At 39.8% G+C, this 16,016-nt stretch overlaps 3 protein-coding genes across 3 annotated transcripts; 1 reads left to right on the forward strand and 2 right to left on the reverse strand.

The window, feature by feature from the left end:
* The first annotated feature begins 3,369 nt into the window (after positions 1-3,369).
* LOC111601769 (probable G-protein coupled receptor Mth-like 11) lies at positions 3,370-5,970 on the forward strand. The gene is made up of 7 exons (XM_030225707.1): positions 3,370-3,413; positions 3,492-3,986; positions 4,042-4,183; positions 5,056-5,325; positions 5,385-5,553; positions 5,615-5,809; positions 5,862-5,970. Exons 2-7 carry the CDS (start codon positions 3,495-3,497, stop codon positions 5,968-5,970), a joined length of 1,377 nt encoding a protein of 458 aa, XP_030081567.1. The 5' UTR covers positions 3,370-3,413; positions 3,492-3,494.
* Positions 5,971-6,400: 430 nt separating this feature from the next.
* LOC111601751 lies at positions 6,401-9,920 on the reverse strand. Its single transcript, XM_023318490.2, has 7 exons — positions 9,503-9,920; positions 9,309-9,430; positions 9,127-9,240; positions 8,811-9,055; positions 8,100-8,746; positions 7,311-8,037; positions 6,401-7,237 (listed from the first exon to the last, which is right to left on the reverse strand). Exons 1-7 carry the CDS (start codon positions 9,677-9,679, stop codon positions 6,555-6,557), a joined length of 2,715 nt encoding a protein of 904 aa, XP_023174258.2. The 5' UTR covers positions 9,680-9,920; the 3' UTR covers positions 6,401-6,554.
* A 209-nt stretch (positions 9,921-10,129) lies between these two features.
* LOC111601768 lies at positions 10,130-14,684 on the reverse strand. The gene is made up of 5 exons (XM_030225708.1): positions 14,386-14,684; positions 13,596-14,323; positions 13,264-13,539; positions 10,401-13,194; positions 10,130-10,343 (listed from the first exon to the last, which is right to left on the reverse strand). Exons 1-5 carry the CDS (start codon positions 14,667-14,669, stop codon positions 10,130-10,132), a joined length of 4,296 nt encoding a protein of 1,431 aa, XP_030081568.1. The 5' UTR covers positions 14,670-14,684.
* Positions 14,685-16,016: the final 1,332 nt, after the last annotated feature.

Here is a 16,016-nt window from a genome sequence, read left to right on the forward strand (position 1 = left end):
CCTTCACAGAATTTTAAGAATTCAAGTTTTGTTATATATATATATATGTGTGTAACGATAAAAAACTTAAACCACAGTTTGTTTCAAACAATCTTGATAAGCCTTTATATGGAGCTCAGTTCGTAAATATATAAATATTTTTGTATATAATTGGCAATTTTGTTCACAATATGAAAAACTATAAAATGAAAAAAAAAAACATATATAATATATTACTGTTAACTTACATAACAAGTGAAGTAATTAATATTCCTTCGATACTATCATTCGAAGTCTACTATTTCCTTACTTTTTCTAGGTAGAGTTTTTCATTTCAAATTTGATTTTCATTTCCACTTGATTGCGTTTTTCAGAATGAGATTTGTCTCTCTCATGCTCAGCGTTTTTATCGCTGAAATATCAGGCGATATTCCCGGTTGCGATTATTTTGATACAGTCGATCTATCAAACAGCACACAGCTAGCTGACGGGTCGTATGTGTTCAAGGACATTATTATACCAAGTGAAAAAACCGGAGAATATGACTTCCAGATGTTGTTTGATGGTATTACTCAACCAATTGCCAAACACACACGGGGCTGCGTATGCCAGATGATGCCGTGTGTGCGATTTTGCTGTGATCCCCGAAAGACACTTGTCAACGAAAGGCAGCAATGTGATGGTAATATTACGGACTACAACACTCTTATAAATATCACACTACTCAACGGGACTGAGGCAGAGATAGATGTTGTAAAAGAGTTTGCAATACAACTTTTCGGGATACCCTGTGAAAATCATTTTAGTCTCGACCCGGACTTTGATGCTAACTTTAAGTGGACATTATATGAGGTTTGACATATCAGATCCTTACTGACCGAGTGTTCTGTCTTAATTTGCCTTTCCACTACTCAGAATGGACAGCTGTACCGCGTGTATGATGGTAAGAATTTTGGTAAGCAACAGTATTGCATGCAGCCACAGAAATCGGCGGATGGTCAATATAAAATAATTCCCCATCAATGCAACGAGCCACAAGACAATACCGTAGCGTATGGTAAGACAACTGAGCTTGATTTCAACTAGTAATATTGATTCAATTGTAACTCATTTCAGTTCAGATAGTATCTGTAGTTTTCATGCTCCTGACAATTGCTGCCCACTTCTGCATGCCGGACTTTCGTTCTGCCCAAAAGCAATTCTGCATATGTTTCTTCATCAGTCTAACACTGAGCTTCTCCCTGCTGCGCATTGAAAATATTTTTCGAAAACTTATGAGAGTGGAGGTCTGTTACTTATTTGGTAAGCTTCATATTCTTGATCTATTGAGTGCTCACAAATTCAAATATTCCTTCCAGCTTGCATTAGCTACTACGCGGTCATGTGCACGTTCTTATGGCTTCTAATTATTAACCACAATTTGTGGCAATCCATGAAGGGACTTGGCAGGAAAGCAGTGAACGTGAAGAAACGTCATCTCTTTGTCTGGGTTACTGCTGCTCTGTTGCTTCTAATTACAATTTCGATAGACTTTATCATGAAGAACGTGGACGAGGATAGACTCGTCCAATGGAGACCTGGCTTTACCGTATACTCCTGTTGGATTAATAGTATGATATAATAATATCCTTTAAGCATACTAAGCAGCAGCCTAGAAATCAAGTTCACTTAATTTCATTAAGTTTTCTTATGGAGATCAACTCAATTTCTTATTTTAGCGGTGGATTGGTCTGCAATGATATACTATCATGGACCTATGCTAGTTATCCTTCTTGTTAATGTAAGTCTATTTCTTCTGACGGCTTGGAAAATATATAAGGAGAACAAGTCGAACCGAGCCATGTGGAAGCGATCCGAAAGCATTCAAAAATTAAAGAATCGTGCGAGGTAAGTGAAACGCAGCTTCACTTCATATATTCCATTGATTATTTTTCCAGTTTTAAAGTGTTTCTTCGACTTTTCGTCATTGCCGGCGTCGTTTGGCTACTTGAAGTAATTTCGTATCTGTCATTTCGCCTTAATTCGCAATGGGAAATGACATGGATCGAGTTACCCACTTCCGCGCAGGGTATCGTAATCTTCTTTGTGACAGTCTTGAAAAAGGACGTGCTCAAAGCGAGCTGTGAACAGTGATTAAATTAACATTTTAAATATTATTGATGGCAACTATCTTATTTTATATTCAACAGAATTCGACTGCTAGTGATAAAACCGAAACTACAACGACGGGAATCTGATTCCCTTAGAAGTTAATAAGTCTAATGGAAATATGACGTTTAGATTGAATATTTAAAAAATTAAGATAAATCATATGCAGATATAATATATATCTATATATCTATACATAATTTATTTGAGGGAGAATCGTTTCATTACCTGGAATCTCTAAGCTGTACGGGTGCTGGCAGTGTGAAGTGTTCAACTACGATATGGGAAATCAATCATGGAATAACATAGATTATAGAAAGCGATCTTGATGAATTCAGAGCCTAATAATTATGCATAAAATGTTCATTTATTAAACTAGTATAATTATTAAATTTTACAATTTCCATGTTGAGCTTTAACAACCAAGTTACAATATCGATTTTTGTGTGCTCAGATAACGAAATAGATCTTGCAAACTATAAATAGAATGTCTATTTGTATTTAAAATTTCTAAATCTTGTAGCTTACGAGATCGCAGGTTTTACATGGAGCGAGAAGGGAGCAGACAGACGGATATGCTTTAGAACGACTAGGCTCGTTTTCTTGAGCAATAATACTGATCAATTATAACTGTAAACTTGCTATTCTGGGTATAGCGGGTAGTACTCAAAACTATTTATACAGAAACTATACTCAAGATTTGCTATGCCAATCAATGCCTAAAAGCAACACGGAAATGTGATAAAAGCCACTTTACATTTATATAGTAAACAAATTGGAACGAAATAAAATGCAGGCATTGTAGATATTGATGCTGATAACATATAAATAAGTATATAACCTAAATACCATGTATGTATAGGCATGAACTTTAAATACATAGCAGTGAGAACTCGAGTTAAGGATCGGTAACCACAAATATGCAACAAAATATACTCTAAATTTAAATAAACATATCAATATCAAATTAACTAATCCCTCATTCATACTATTTGATGTTTGCCAGCATTAAATTGCAGATTAGTAAAAGTGCTTTTTGATTTAAAAGTCCTAATATGGATTTCGGAGTGCAGTACATCGATCCATTATACATATATATTTATTTTTTAATTTCTTATCGGACCCAACGCTGCGATCCCAATAGGGATATAAAGAAAGAGAGAAAAACGCAAATGATTTACTGATTAATCAGCTTCAGAAACGTGAAGTAAGTGAAACATTTTCAGTTCAAGTCCGTGGTTCAAAGCTTATACATCAAAGCGGATAACTTAAAGTTTTTTTGCTAAGTAGGTGTGAATGGCATTGTACAGACTCTAAAATGGAATTCAAGAGAGTTTCGTTAACAATTTCTTCGCATCATTTAGAAAATGAGGAGTACAGCCTTTGGTGTCTTTGGCATACTATGTGCCATCATTGCTGAAATGGCCGGCGATATTCTCAATTGCGATTATTTTGATACTGTCAATCTAACAAATAGTCTGAAATTTACAAATGGATCATATCGATACGAGGATATTATAATACCAAAAGAAAAAGTCGGGCAATACAACTACCAGATTTCATATGATGGTGAACGAGAGCCAGTGCTCGAGCACACAAGGGGATGTGCCTGTCAAATTAAGTCATGTGTTCGCTTTTGTTGTCATCCCCAAAAGTTGCTCATATATAAGGAACAACGCTGTGGAGACGTCATTAGCAATTTAAGCTATAACTCAGTTTTGAAAATAACAACGAACGACGGACTGGAGATAGAGAAAAATATATCGGAATTTGTCGTTCAAAGGCATCTTCCTGTGCCTTGCAGTGCCCATATAGCCCTTGATCCCTCCGATAAAAATAACGCCTGGACTTTGTTTGAGGTAAAAGCTTTTGACACATACTTCCTTCAATGACTACAACTATTTGATTGATTAGAACGAGACGCTATACCGTCGCCTCGATGGCGCCAGATTATCCAAGCGCTATTACTGCTTCCAGCCAACCAAGCTACCGGATAATCAGATCGCCTTACTGCCTAATTATTGTATGAACCCAATTGACAGAACCAACGCCTACAGTAAGCTTCATCGCATTTGCCATACTTTCATTGCATTCAGATTGTGTTTTAAATATTTAAAATGATGAATATAAATATATAAATACATACATAATTATATATATAATTACACTGTGCGTCATTACGATAGTGCACCCTTTACTTTAATGCTAAATATTTTCTATATCATTCGATCTTTTTTTATTTTTCCTTCGTAGATTGAATACCATAATTTTTTATAGTAATTTTTTCATAGAGAAAATCAATTTTGTGGCTTACACAACAAATTTTTTAACTGTAGGGGCCGAATTGAGCGAGATATTCACAATTAAATTGGGGTGCGCTATCTTGATGCCCTTTTTTATAAGCTTATTTTTAAAATTTTTTTAAAAAATTTTTTAGAAAGGATTTGAAACTTATTTTTATTTTATTTAAGAAGAATAAAACAAAGTATAATAAAATAAAGTGGTAAGACCATAGCTCGAATGATATAGAAAATATTCAGCAATAACTGAGTACATGATGGCTGCGCTATCCTGATGACTCGCAGTGTATATAGATATAAAATTATTAATGAATAGAGTAAACTTCTTGTTGAGTTTAGTCCAGTTCATTTGTCATACTGAAACATCTGATTAATTTGACTTACTTGCAGTCAAAGTAGTGTCGATAGTCTTCATGGTCTTGATAATTATTATCCACCTGTTGTTACCGAACTTTAATTCTGTGCATGGCAAATGTTGCACCTGTTACTTCACTTGCCTTACGGTGACTTTTGTGCTGGTAAATATTGTAGTTTTTGAATGGATAGATACAAGTTATGGCATCGGTTGCAAATGGTTTGGTATGTTTGAAAATTCGCACTTTGCATTTTGCACTTTTTTCTTATTCAGATTTTAAATTCTATATGTCAGGTTATATCGGATACTATATCGTGATGGCAACTTTCAGTTGGCTCTCGATAATAAACTACAATCTGTGGAAAACGTTTAACAACATTGGCGTCGGTCGCAAATCCCGCTTTCTGCGTTACAATATCGTAGTTTGGAGTGGTACTGCAGGCTTGGTTCTAGTTGCATTTTTAATTGATCTTCTTAATCCATTTTTGGGAATTCCGATGGATCTTACACCAGGAATTGGTCTTTACGAGTGCTGGATGAATAGTAAGAACATTATAATATTTTTACATTCATTGCTCTGTTGCTCTGAATACATTTCGTAGCATTTACCTGGGCGGCGATGTTCTATTACTTTGGACCGATGCTCTTTTTACTGCTATGCAATATTACACTTTTTGTTAAAACGACAAAGAGAATACTTGTGCAAAACAGGAAGAATCGACGTCAACTAAAATTGATGGAGTGTCAGCGTACTTTAAGAAATCTGACTAAGTAAGGTTCATTTACTGTTTTATCTTATGAGGAATACAAACGTAATTAATTTTCTTTTTAGCTACAAAATGTTTTTTCGACTATTCATAATTACGGGCGTGATCTGGATTCTTGAGATCTCATCTTATATTTTCCAATTTACGTCCATAAATGCTATGTGGATCACAGTTTTCGATACAATTACTTCTGGACAAGGTGTCATCTTGTTCATAGTAACTGTTTTAAAGAAGGACGTGCTGACCAATCTATTTGACCGGTGAGTCTTTAATATATGAATCCTTTTCTATTGCTAAACTTTACAAATTTAGATTTAGACATCAAAAGATACAAACTGATTCCACAAGATCGAATTCCACACAACTTGCAATGACTGAAGTTTCACTGGTGCCAAAGACGTCGATGACATCTTCAAAATAAGGATTTTCGATACTAGTCGGAGCATATAACATATACTATATAATTATATTATTTTACTTTCAATAAAACAATTTGCAGATATTTTCAAAGGAAATATAGTTTATTTTTGAATATTGTTTGTCATGAACTTAGCAAATATTACTCACTCAAGTTTTAATTATAAGATTTTTATAAGATAATTTTTAATTATTTTTATTTTAATTTGTATATTGACGCCGTCCTTTAGGAGATGCGCAACTAACTAGAACCGTTTTCATGTGTTCCTAACTAATTTTTATATAGAATGTAGTATTATATGAAATATCAAAAGTATATTAATATATACATAGGCGTAATTGTAAGTATGTCAAATAACTAACTACTATTTGTAGTTTAATTAAATGACTTCAGTCAAAACTAGGACGCGTTATAACATTTTATAAAAGCGTTTCGTTGCACTAATAAAACTAAAACTATTTTAAAATTAAATACAGCACAATTATAAAGTTTTTAAAACTGAACTAGATGCACTTGCACGTGGCGAGGATTGCGGCAAAACTGAACACTATCTACTTTAGTCGTAGCTATGCACAGGTTTAAGATGATCAGAACTCTTCGTTATTATTCATACGCTTCAGATGAAACTCCACCATGTTGTCCAAATCGCAAATGGATGATTTCGACTTCTTTATGTCCGCATTGAGAATTCGCAAATTAGAGGTATAATCAGGCAGTCGGTTCAAACTGGCTGCCATTTCCTGAGCCATCTGCCTGGCCACCTGAGCAAAGGTTAAACGAGATTTTCCCAGTCGTTTTAGTGGACTGAACAGTTCATGCATTTCTTTGAGCTCGCCATAGTCCAACACCTGCCATTGTCCACTCTCCATATTCCAGGTGAAAAGAATGCGACACTCGTACTGCCGATTGTGGAAAACACATCCCATGCGACCTGTGCAGTACATGCAATTTGTTGGAGTTGTTGGCATTTGATCTCGCGCCGAGAATTGGGCCATTAGCATACAGCTAATAGTCTGGCTGAGCGGGCACACATTGATGAACTCGTATGCCCAGTCGTAAAATACATTGTAGATCTTCTGATGCTTTTGACAGATCATGCTTATAACATAATATGTGAAAGTTTCAAGATCAAAGGAGTGTTGCGTTATAACCACGCTGCTGCATCGTAAGCGTTGATACGATGCTTGTGAAATCATTTGCATTTCCGAGTAGCAAGATCCATGCACCTCCATGGGAAGTGAGGTGTGATAGCCCGGCGAGATGCAGTCGTCTGTGTATGAATCAGTTTGTATATTTTTTTATTTCTATAATACAATATATTTTATAATAAATTATGGACTTACCCTCTTCACTAGTAATTACAGACGTGGCATCGTCTTCATCTACATAGCGACGTCGCAACTTCTTGGTGCAGACCGGTTTCTCCGGCATAACTCCACCTTGAACTGGCATTTCGACAATGCGTTGCTCATCACGTCGTGGCGATAAAAATGATAAGCCTGCGTTAGGCGACATTGATCCTCCAATTTCGAATCGTTTGGCCATAGATACCTGCAATGGCGATAATGCACCCAAAGGTCCAACAGGCTTATAACTGAGCATCTGCTGTGTCGCCTGGGACAAAGGTGGAGACTTTTGATTGTAAATTTGTGCAGCTACCGAGGCTGCATTTGCATTACGGCTGGGCGACCGCATTAAATTCGAGCTAGAAGGCGGCGAACGAAATCCCAAATGCAACGGCGGTGGCGGTGTATGGGAAGGCTGTGCAGGGTGCGGAGAGGATGAGGGTGAAGCACAGGGAGAGTTGTGAAAATAATGGGCTGTTGGCGAAAATCGATGCAGACTACGTTGAGCGGTTGAACTGGCAGTCGATGGACTAAACGTTGTTCGTCCAGCTGAACGTATCTTAGTGAACGGTATGATATTTTCAGAGTTATCCTCTGAGAATTCGTACTTTTTGTCAGCCAGACGGCGTTTGCGAAATGTGGAAATCTTTTCACACTTTTCATTATCTTCGGAGAATTCGTATGCATTCGATTTATCCGTCATTGTACTTGAAGTCGATGTGTGCTGTTGATTATATAGTAATTAATAATATTTAGATTGCAGCATTCGTATTTTCTTCATCTTACTTGCATATCAATAGTTGTTATTCCGTTGCGGTAAGATTTAGTGACAATGCGTTGATTGCGTTTTCTCGATTGGCTCGAATCATTGGACCCAACTGCATTTTGCATTACAACTGGCAAGCTGGTTTCCAGCAGGGTCATGCTGGATGTGGATAACGTGTTGACACAGTTTGATGAGAAAATTAACTTTTCATAGCTGACACTACTATTTTGTTCTGTGTTGGTCCGCTGTTGAGTTTCGTTGTTGTTATTGCTAATGGCATTATTGCTGCGCTGAGTATGATCAGTTTCAATATCACTGAAATCCGCAATAATACGTGCCACAACGCTGTGCTCACTGTCCGCCTCAGAGCCAGTAAAGGGGACAGAGCAGCGATCTTCTTCATTGGGAAGTGGAGTACGTGGCAGAAACAAGGTTTGCTGTGTGCAGGGCAGGTTAAAGTTTTGCTGTGGCAAGCTATTGCTGTTGGGTACGACCGGCGTGTCCACATCGATGCGCAGCATGTGCATGAAGCCATTCGAGATGATGAGAATGCGTTCGGGGCAGAGCAGATTTACTGTCGGATCAAAACGGGGATCCGTTTCGGTCGAGGAATACTTTGTGTGCACTGTCAAATGACAACTGAGACAGTGGGCGTTGTAAAAGGAATCTGAAAATATATGAAGCTGGTTATTTGGATAATTCCAGAAATTGTATGTAAGTATGCTAATTACATGGACCGTCATCGCAAAGCTTTTTACACTCCAAACAACCCAGTTTAGGAACTTTGACATAAGTTATATAGCTTTCTTCACTCTCTTCCGTTGCAGCGCCATGCACAACCAGAATTTGCTTGTCCGCATTCTTCCACTGCGTCATTGTGACCGACTTCAGGTTATCGACCACATGATCGTCGAATAAGCGGCGCGAGAAAAAATATCGCAGTTTTTTGTGTGGTTGGAAGAGCCAAAAGTAAAGACTGTATGGTAGGAAAAAAATATAGTAAATGGCTGTGTGGCTGTTCACATACATACAATTCGCATAACTTACGTGTATTTGTAGCCTACATTAAAGGAGTAATGGTTGAGCGATGTGTTGTCGTTGCACACAACTCGATGGCTGATCATGTACTGTCCACAAGCAGTCAGGCCCATGAATATGTGCCTGGAAGAAATGATCTTAGAGCGAGTCTTGTGACTGACCTCCTTTCCTCCCTCTTTGAGGGTGCTTACCCCTCTAACGCATTGCTGGCCAAGACGTCCTTGAGATATAGTTTTAACCTATTTGGCACCTGGTCATATGGAAGTTTCTGTTTTTGGCCCGCTCGAGATTGACCTGAGAAAAATCCTGTGCGCTATTCAATAATATTTTTATTAGTAGGAATTACATTATTCGACCCGCATATATGGAGCTTTCAATCACAAACCTCTCTGTCATACAACATTTGCACCAAGTTTCGCGTTCGCGATTGCGGCTGCAATGGATGGTTGTGCGTATTGGTCGGCTCTTCAGCCTCATCAGAACTATCCACCGTAGATATGTCATCGTCATCTGAAGATACTCCCGACAATGACTCCACGTAATTTTGGTAATCAGTCTCCATTGCCTCACAGACTCGAAAATCAGACTTAATATATTTTTACCGACAACGGCAACAACGGGAACAACGGGCTGACAACATAAAACTCGAAAAGCAATTTAAGCACAGGCTTTAGCGACGGCTGTGACGCGCCGCCACTCGCATCGAGTCCCGTTTGCTTTTCTTGCACAGTCTTTTTTAAATAAACTTTTACATTGGAAGCGAAAATTTTTTCGTTTATTCAGTTTATGCAGTTTGTGGATAATAGAGTGGCGGCCAGCCGATAATTATGACCGCCGTTTGTTCACTTATCGATAATATTACAAGCAATTTCGTTTTGATATCTGGCAACACTATTTAGCCGCCAAGAAATCAATATTCAAAACATAATGATAATTAACACAAACTTAAATGAACAGTATCAATTGATGTTTAATAAAATAAAATAAATAACATACGTCTAATTTGGTATTTCTAATTTGTAGTGTTCTTTCTGATTGCATCTTTTAGTGGTTTTAGATTTGCATCTGATGTTTCTGCCTCCCGCATATTCTGTTTTTGTCGCACAATATGAAACGGCTTTGGGATCTCTGCAGCGGGTTCAACGCCCATGCCGGAGCTCACTGCTGGCGGCTGTGGTAGGGGCGGTTCCTCATTTGTCTTATTATATATTACCCAGTTGTCCGGTCTGTAAATATATTACGAATTTTATCTGCGTGACTTCTACAAGCCAGGATGGACTTACCTGTCCGGTTTTGTCAGCACGTTAATCGGGGCAAAGGCCACATTGGTCAACTGTTGAACAGCTGCACTAGCAACTGCTGATCGTTCGTCATAGTCATCGGCATCGGCTAAGATGTTACTACCCAACTGCTTGCCCACGCTGTCCGAAAAAACTGTAATTTTGCTATTGGTTATGCTACGGCTGGAGGTGCTCAGCATTGGCTTGGGCATTTCTGTCACGTACGATGTCTGTGTCGTGTTCTCCAACATGGGCAATACAAAATTATCGTTCAGGTAAGTCGTGTTCGAAGCGGTCGTAGTTGAGTTTTTCAGTATCTTGTTGTCCACGAGTAAGTTAATATGTGTATTGTCATGTGATGCTGTCCGGTTATCTATCGGCTTGCCTACTTTCGTAAAGTCAATGTTTTTGCTTTGTTCGTCATCGTCGTAAGTGTAATCGTCAGTGCTGTCCGGCGTAAGGTCATCTGCAGTCACATTGCTTAACGTGCGACTTAAAAAATCGTAGTCTTTAAAATTGTCCAATTTGTGATCGGTATTCGAAATCTCGTTAATGTTACTCCCTAACTGCTTCAGTTCCGGCGTACGGGCGTAGTATGTTTGCGTCTGTGTCAGTGGTCTATGACCCACGAGAGAACCAGTGGAAAAAGGACTGGGATTTTGGTTTAGTTCCCGATCGTAATACAGTTCGCTTTGGCTTTGTTGGTAGTCGGGTTTGTACGGCGACTGTGAGACCAGACCGTAGCTTCCACCTAAGTTTTGCGGACGTGGGTAGGAACTAAAAACAGGATTGTTATCAGGACGTGGACGTATATTGAAGCTGAATATGCTGTCGGCACCATTCGCACTGGCCACACCAGAAATACTTCCATAGTTTCCAGAACTAACGGCCGAACTAGATGCATGTAAATAATTACTTTGCGGGTTTCCGCCAATCTGGGAACTGCTCGAAATTGAATGGGATTGAGGTGGACGTGGAGCATATTGAGCTGAGCTTGTTATGCTGTGAGAGCTGCTGATCGGACTATTTATTACATGAGTCTCTTGATAAGGTCGCTCTTGGTGGATCGATGAAAGTGGACTAGGCGCTTGGGTAGGTCGTCTGTTGGCGTTCGGATTAAAGGTATTGGTCGCAAAACTTAAAAAGTTTTGAAAAATATTCGGTGCCCGTGTTGTGGTACGTCTGTCATCGTTATCGTTCAGGTAGATGATAGTCGGCGGCTTCGTTTTCTGTAACTGTGGTATGCTGTCCCTATGCGTTGGGTAATAACCGTAACTGGGCGTTGTGCTGCCATAGTCCATGAACTGAGGTGCGTAGCTGTTTTCGTAGTTGCTGTAGGGTCTGTAAATGGTCGATGTCGTGTAGTCGGTATACTCTGCGGTAAGGGGTCTTGTTACTGGACTTTTGTTTGTCTGCCGTATATTAATCTCTATTTCGTACTGGTCATTTGAGTTGGGTCCGTTTACAACTACCTTTTGGGGGTAGACAGGTCTACTTTGGTAGTGGCTACGCAGTTCCACGCCACGTTTTGTTGTCTTAGATATTTTGGAAGACTTAGTGGTACGACTACGGGCAATGCCTGCCGTGGTTTTCGATATTTCCTTGGTCGTTGTAGTATGGGTTGTTGTCCGATTTCGTTGTCCGTGCAAAAGTTTAGTTTCGGTCACTACGTCCGTTATGTTCGGCTTTGCCACTTCACGCTGCACGCGTTTAATATTGCTAAGATCTGCAGAATTTTGTCTGAGTGGGTCAAGAGCGTCGTCTTGTAAATGTGATCCTAGGGATGTTTCAGTTGTAGTTTCTGATCTGTCAGTAAGCATTGTCGAGTCGGAATGTAAGTCCGTTCCCTGTACACTGTCGACATGTCGTAATTCTGGCAGTTCCGTATCATTAAGTTGCAGTTCTGTTTCTGTATTTAAGGCTAAGTCGTGGTCTCTCTTTGTCGAAGAAGTTATATTATCATCCCCGGCACTACGTAGTTCAATAGGTACGTTGTTTATAATCACTGTGCGCTTAGGACTTGTAAGTCCGGGTTTTCTAATGCTTACGTTCTTGATATTAATAGTTATTTTAGGCGACTTATCTAGCTTATTGTTAACGCCTCGAGTTGGTGTCACATTTCTGTTGCTATTGTTGCTTGTCTTCGTCTTGGTCACGGTCAACGTCTTACGTTTAAGGTCGAGCTTGTCGTTTATTTTGCTTATATTTGCGTTCGTCGGTCGGAGGAAGCCTGTAGCTGAGTTGGGGCTAAAGCTAACATGGGGCTGCATAGGCTTCACACGGTTAGAAAAGCCCGCCTTGTCTTCCTTGACAACAGGTACGACACCTATTTCATCTTGGGACAACTCCGATTGCACAATGTTAAAAACATGTTCGGGCTGTGACTTGGCCGGCAAGAATGGATCCTGCTCTAGCCAAGGGCTTAAATCAATGAATCCCAGTATGCCAGTGCCGCAGTTCTGTCGTTCGTTGTCTGTAAACTCAGCAGGAATGAAAATATGAGGTTGAAACGTGCCGCCGCCCACTGCTCGACATAGAACTTGGGCGAGAGAGACTCTTCTGAGAGAGTGGAGCTGAGCCGGCGTGAAGGAGCTCTCGAAACCGCCATTTTCATACCAGAAACGATCGCCACGTCGCGAATTACTAAACTGCTGGGCTATGATGCATGCAAAAGTTGGACCTACCAGCCCACCTACTACAGGTCTTTCCGCAATGCCGCCGACAAAGAGATCGATGTCGTGAACGCTGCGATAAGCGTGTCCTATTCGCTTCGCTGACTCTGGTCCCACCACATTAGCTATGACAGAGATGGGGAAAAGAAAACTAGTGTAAATAGGCTGAACGACACAGTGAGGCACAACATTACCGAATTCATCCCAGCTTTGAATCGGACTGAGACCACAAGGCACTCGCCACGCAGTGTATGGCGCTAAGCCGTGATCGCGTCCGCGTTGAATATTGATGGCGGCCAGGTCGAGGCCAAAGGGAAATCCTGGGGTTTGGAATAAGTGATTGGTCAGCTCTGGCGTAATAAACTCGTCTCGCTTCAGCGCTCGTTGGGATGCCAGTCCGCGTAGCAGACGATGCAGTGAACCCGCAGTTCCAATGTCCCCGTTTTGAAACTCCTCATGCAAACTAACGTCTGCAGATTGATCGATCGATTAGGAATATGCATAGTTCCGGATCGTTAAGACTCACTGTTGTTGATTATATTGTGATGGCGATCACATCGCATGTAGGAGTTCTGGACCAGCGAGTGGCCAAACCGAAATGCGGCTGAGGAGAAGGCATTGGCTACTGTCGGATTGACCTTTGGATCATAGCCCTCATAGTAACCGGTGCTCATGAGCTCCAAGTCAAACAACTTGCACACCTCTTGGCCTAGGACGACCGGCAGAAACTCTCGATAGGTAATATGCTGAAACATGGCGCCGATAATTCGTCGCGTCTCCTGGTAGATCTTCTCGTCGCTCCAGTGTGGGTTCAGCTCACTGATCTCCATGGCAATGCGATTGTGTTCGCCAACCCACACATGGTGCATGGCCAGGAGACCGGGCTGCTCGCCGCTACGTCCGTCGCCCGATCTGATGCATTGCGTGGCAATAGCGCCGCGTTGGCACACGTCTTCGGCTGGATTGCCGCGGCCGTATATCAGCAAGCCATTTCGGAAAATGCGCGCATTGTCCGAGGACTTGGCACTGTTTGAGTATATGGGTGAGGCGTCGATGTAGGATGTGGCCTGGTTGGTTTGCTCCCGCCAGGATAGAACACAATCGCGTCGTTGAGCTGGTGCGGAACGTAGGAACTCCAGACAGCGAACTTTAAGCGGCGACAGCCATGGATCATCCAGTGGCACCTTGATGGGAAAGCACGACGGATGAAAGTCCTTGCCGCCACAACAGCTGGGTATGGAGCCATTAATTGAGCTGCACGAAAAACCAAAAGTGAAGCTGAGCTTAGCATAGTTACTTACAATCGCTGTTCTTACCGCGGCTGTGCCGTGGACGTCATGTCGTGATCCAGCATCTGGCCCCACTGCGCTATCATGAGCGTCAAAGGCGCTTCGCCTTCGCGGGCTCCATGCACCAGCAGGCTGACAAAGCGGGACGAGGACAAAGTGTTGCCATCTGTAGAGCTGCGTACGCTGTCCACTCCATCGCCGTATTCGGGCGGCAGAAAACGATTGAAGGGCATCTGGGCAGCGCCCCAGCGCGGCCTGCGCTTGTTGTTGCATGTGCCATCGTGCGTCCGATAGCGTTCCGATGCCGGCATACATGGTGGAGGATCTCGAACCGGACATAAGCCCTCTAATGCTGTGCGGCGCAACGAGATTTTGTGGGCATGCGATTGCCGCGCTAGCTCATCGATATGCTGGAAGCTAGAGGAGGAGACAATACTTCTGGTTAGCTCATCCTAATCCTCGCCGTGTCGATGTCTCCGACATAACTACGTTCAAGCTTAGTTTTCAAGTGCTCACTACAAACGTTAGCGGCATCTATTTATAAAACGCTCAACTCGCACGAAGTTGGGAGCCAACACAGACCCAAACGAGTTCGTCGCAAGATGAGGGATCCACTAACAAATTAAACCATGTTGCGTTTTCATGGTGTGCGTCGTGAATGTGTGTGAGTGTGTGTGTGTGTGTGTCGCTTTGTGGGAAAACGCATACGAAATCAAAACGCCAGCTGCTGACTTTAATTTAGCCGCTTTGGCTTTCCATTTACAGCAAGGTTTCTACTCTTTCTCTGGGGTATAATTAGTTAATCATGAACAATTTGTTGCTTAACAAAAGACTCCTAATAGTTCATGCAGTTCTTATTAAGAGTATTAATGAAAAGAATGTTAAAGATTTTAAATAACATTTAAATCAAATAAATGATAAACTTAAATATGCAAAAATAATTTCTTTATGCGTTCTAAGTTTAGAAATAATTATTAAATTAGCAATAATTAGATAGAAAATTAAAATAAAAATTCTCAAATATTTTTTTTAAATTCCTAATTTAATTAAATCCGTTATCTGCCTCTAATATTTTTTTTTTAAATGTAAATTTTTTAAAAGATTTTTAAAATGTTTTTACAAAAACTTTCGCTTTCCTGGTAAAAGCTGCTTATTCAAAATAGAACTAAGTCTTAGATGTTAAAAATAATAGATAATGGATTAAATGAGATTAGATTAATATTTTTCAACTTTTTTTCCAAATTGCAATTGATGTTCAAGGAGCATCACTTCAACTTTCAAAAGTAGATTTTATGTTAATGTCAAGAAGTGATGTTATATAAGAATCAATATATAAAATAAAAATAAAAAATAAAAAATGGCGGCGATAAAATCATATTTAAAATAGATTGCAATAGAAGTTCAGAATTAAGTTCAATAAACACAAACAAAAAAATTTTAATTTAAATTAGTAAATAAATAAAAACAAAAAAATTGCAATATTAAATTTTTAAAAATATGAAAACAATAAAAATTGAATTATTACATTTTTATGGTTTCTATTTATTGAAATATTGTTTTTTTTTTTTGTTTTTATTGAGCATCATTCTATAAAAATCTGAAAATTTTGAATAATTAAACTAAATTTGTTTTAAATTAATGAAAATTCTGCTATTCAA

Source organism: Drosophila hydei, unplaced genomic scaffold (genome assembly GCF_003285905.1).
Source record: "Drosophila hydei strain 15085-1641.00,03,60 unplaced genomic scaffold, DhydRS2 tig00008137-arrow-arrow-pilon, whole genome shotgun sequence".
In the NCBI taxonomy this organism is placed as follows: Eukaryota; Metazoa; Arthropoda; class Insecta; order Diptera; family Drosophilidae; genus Drosophila; species Drosophila hydei.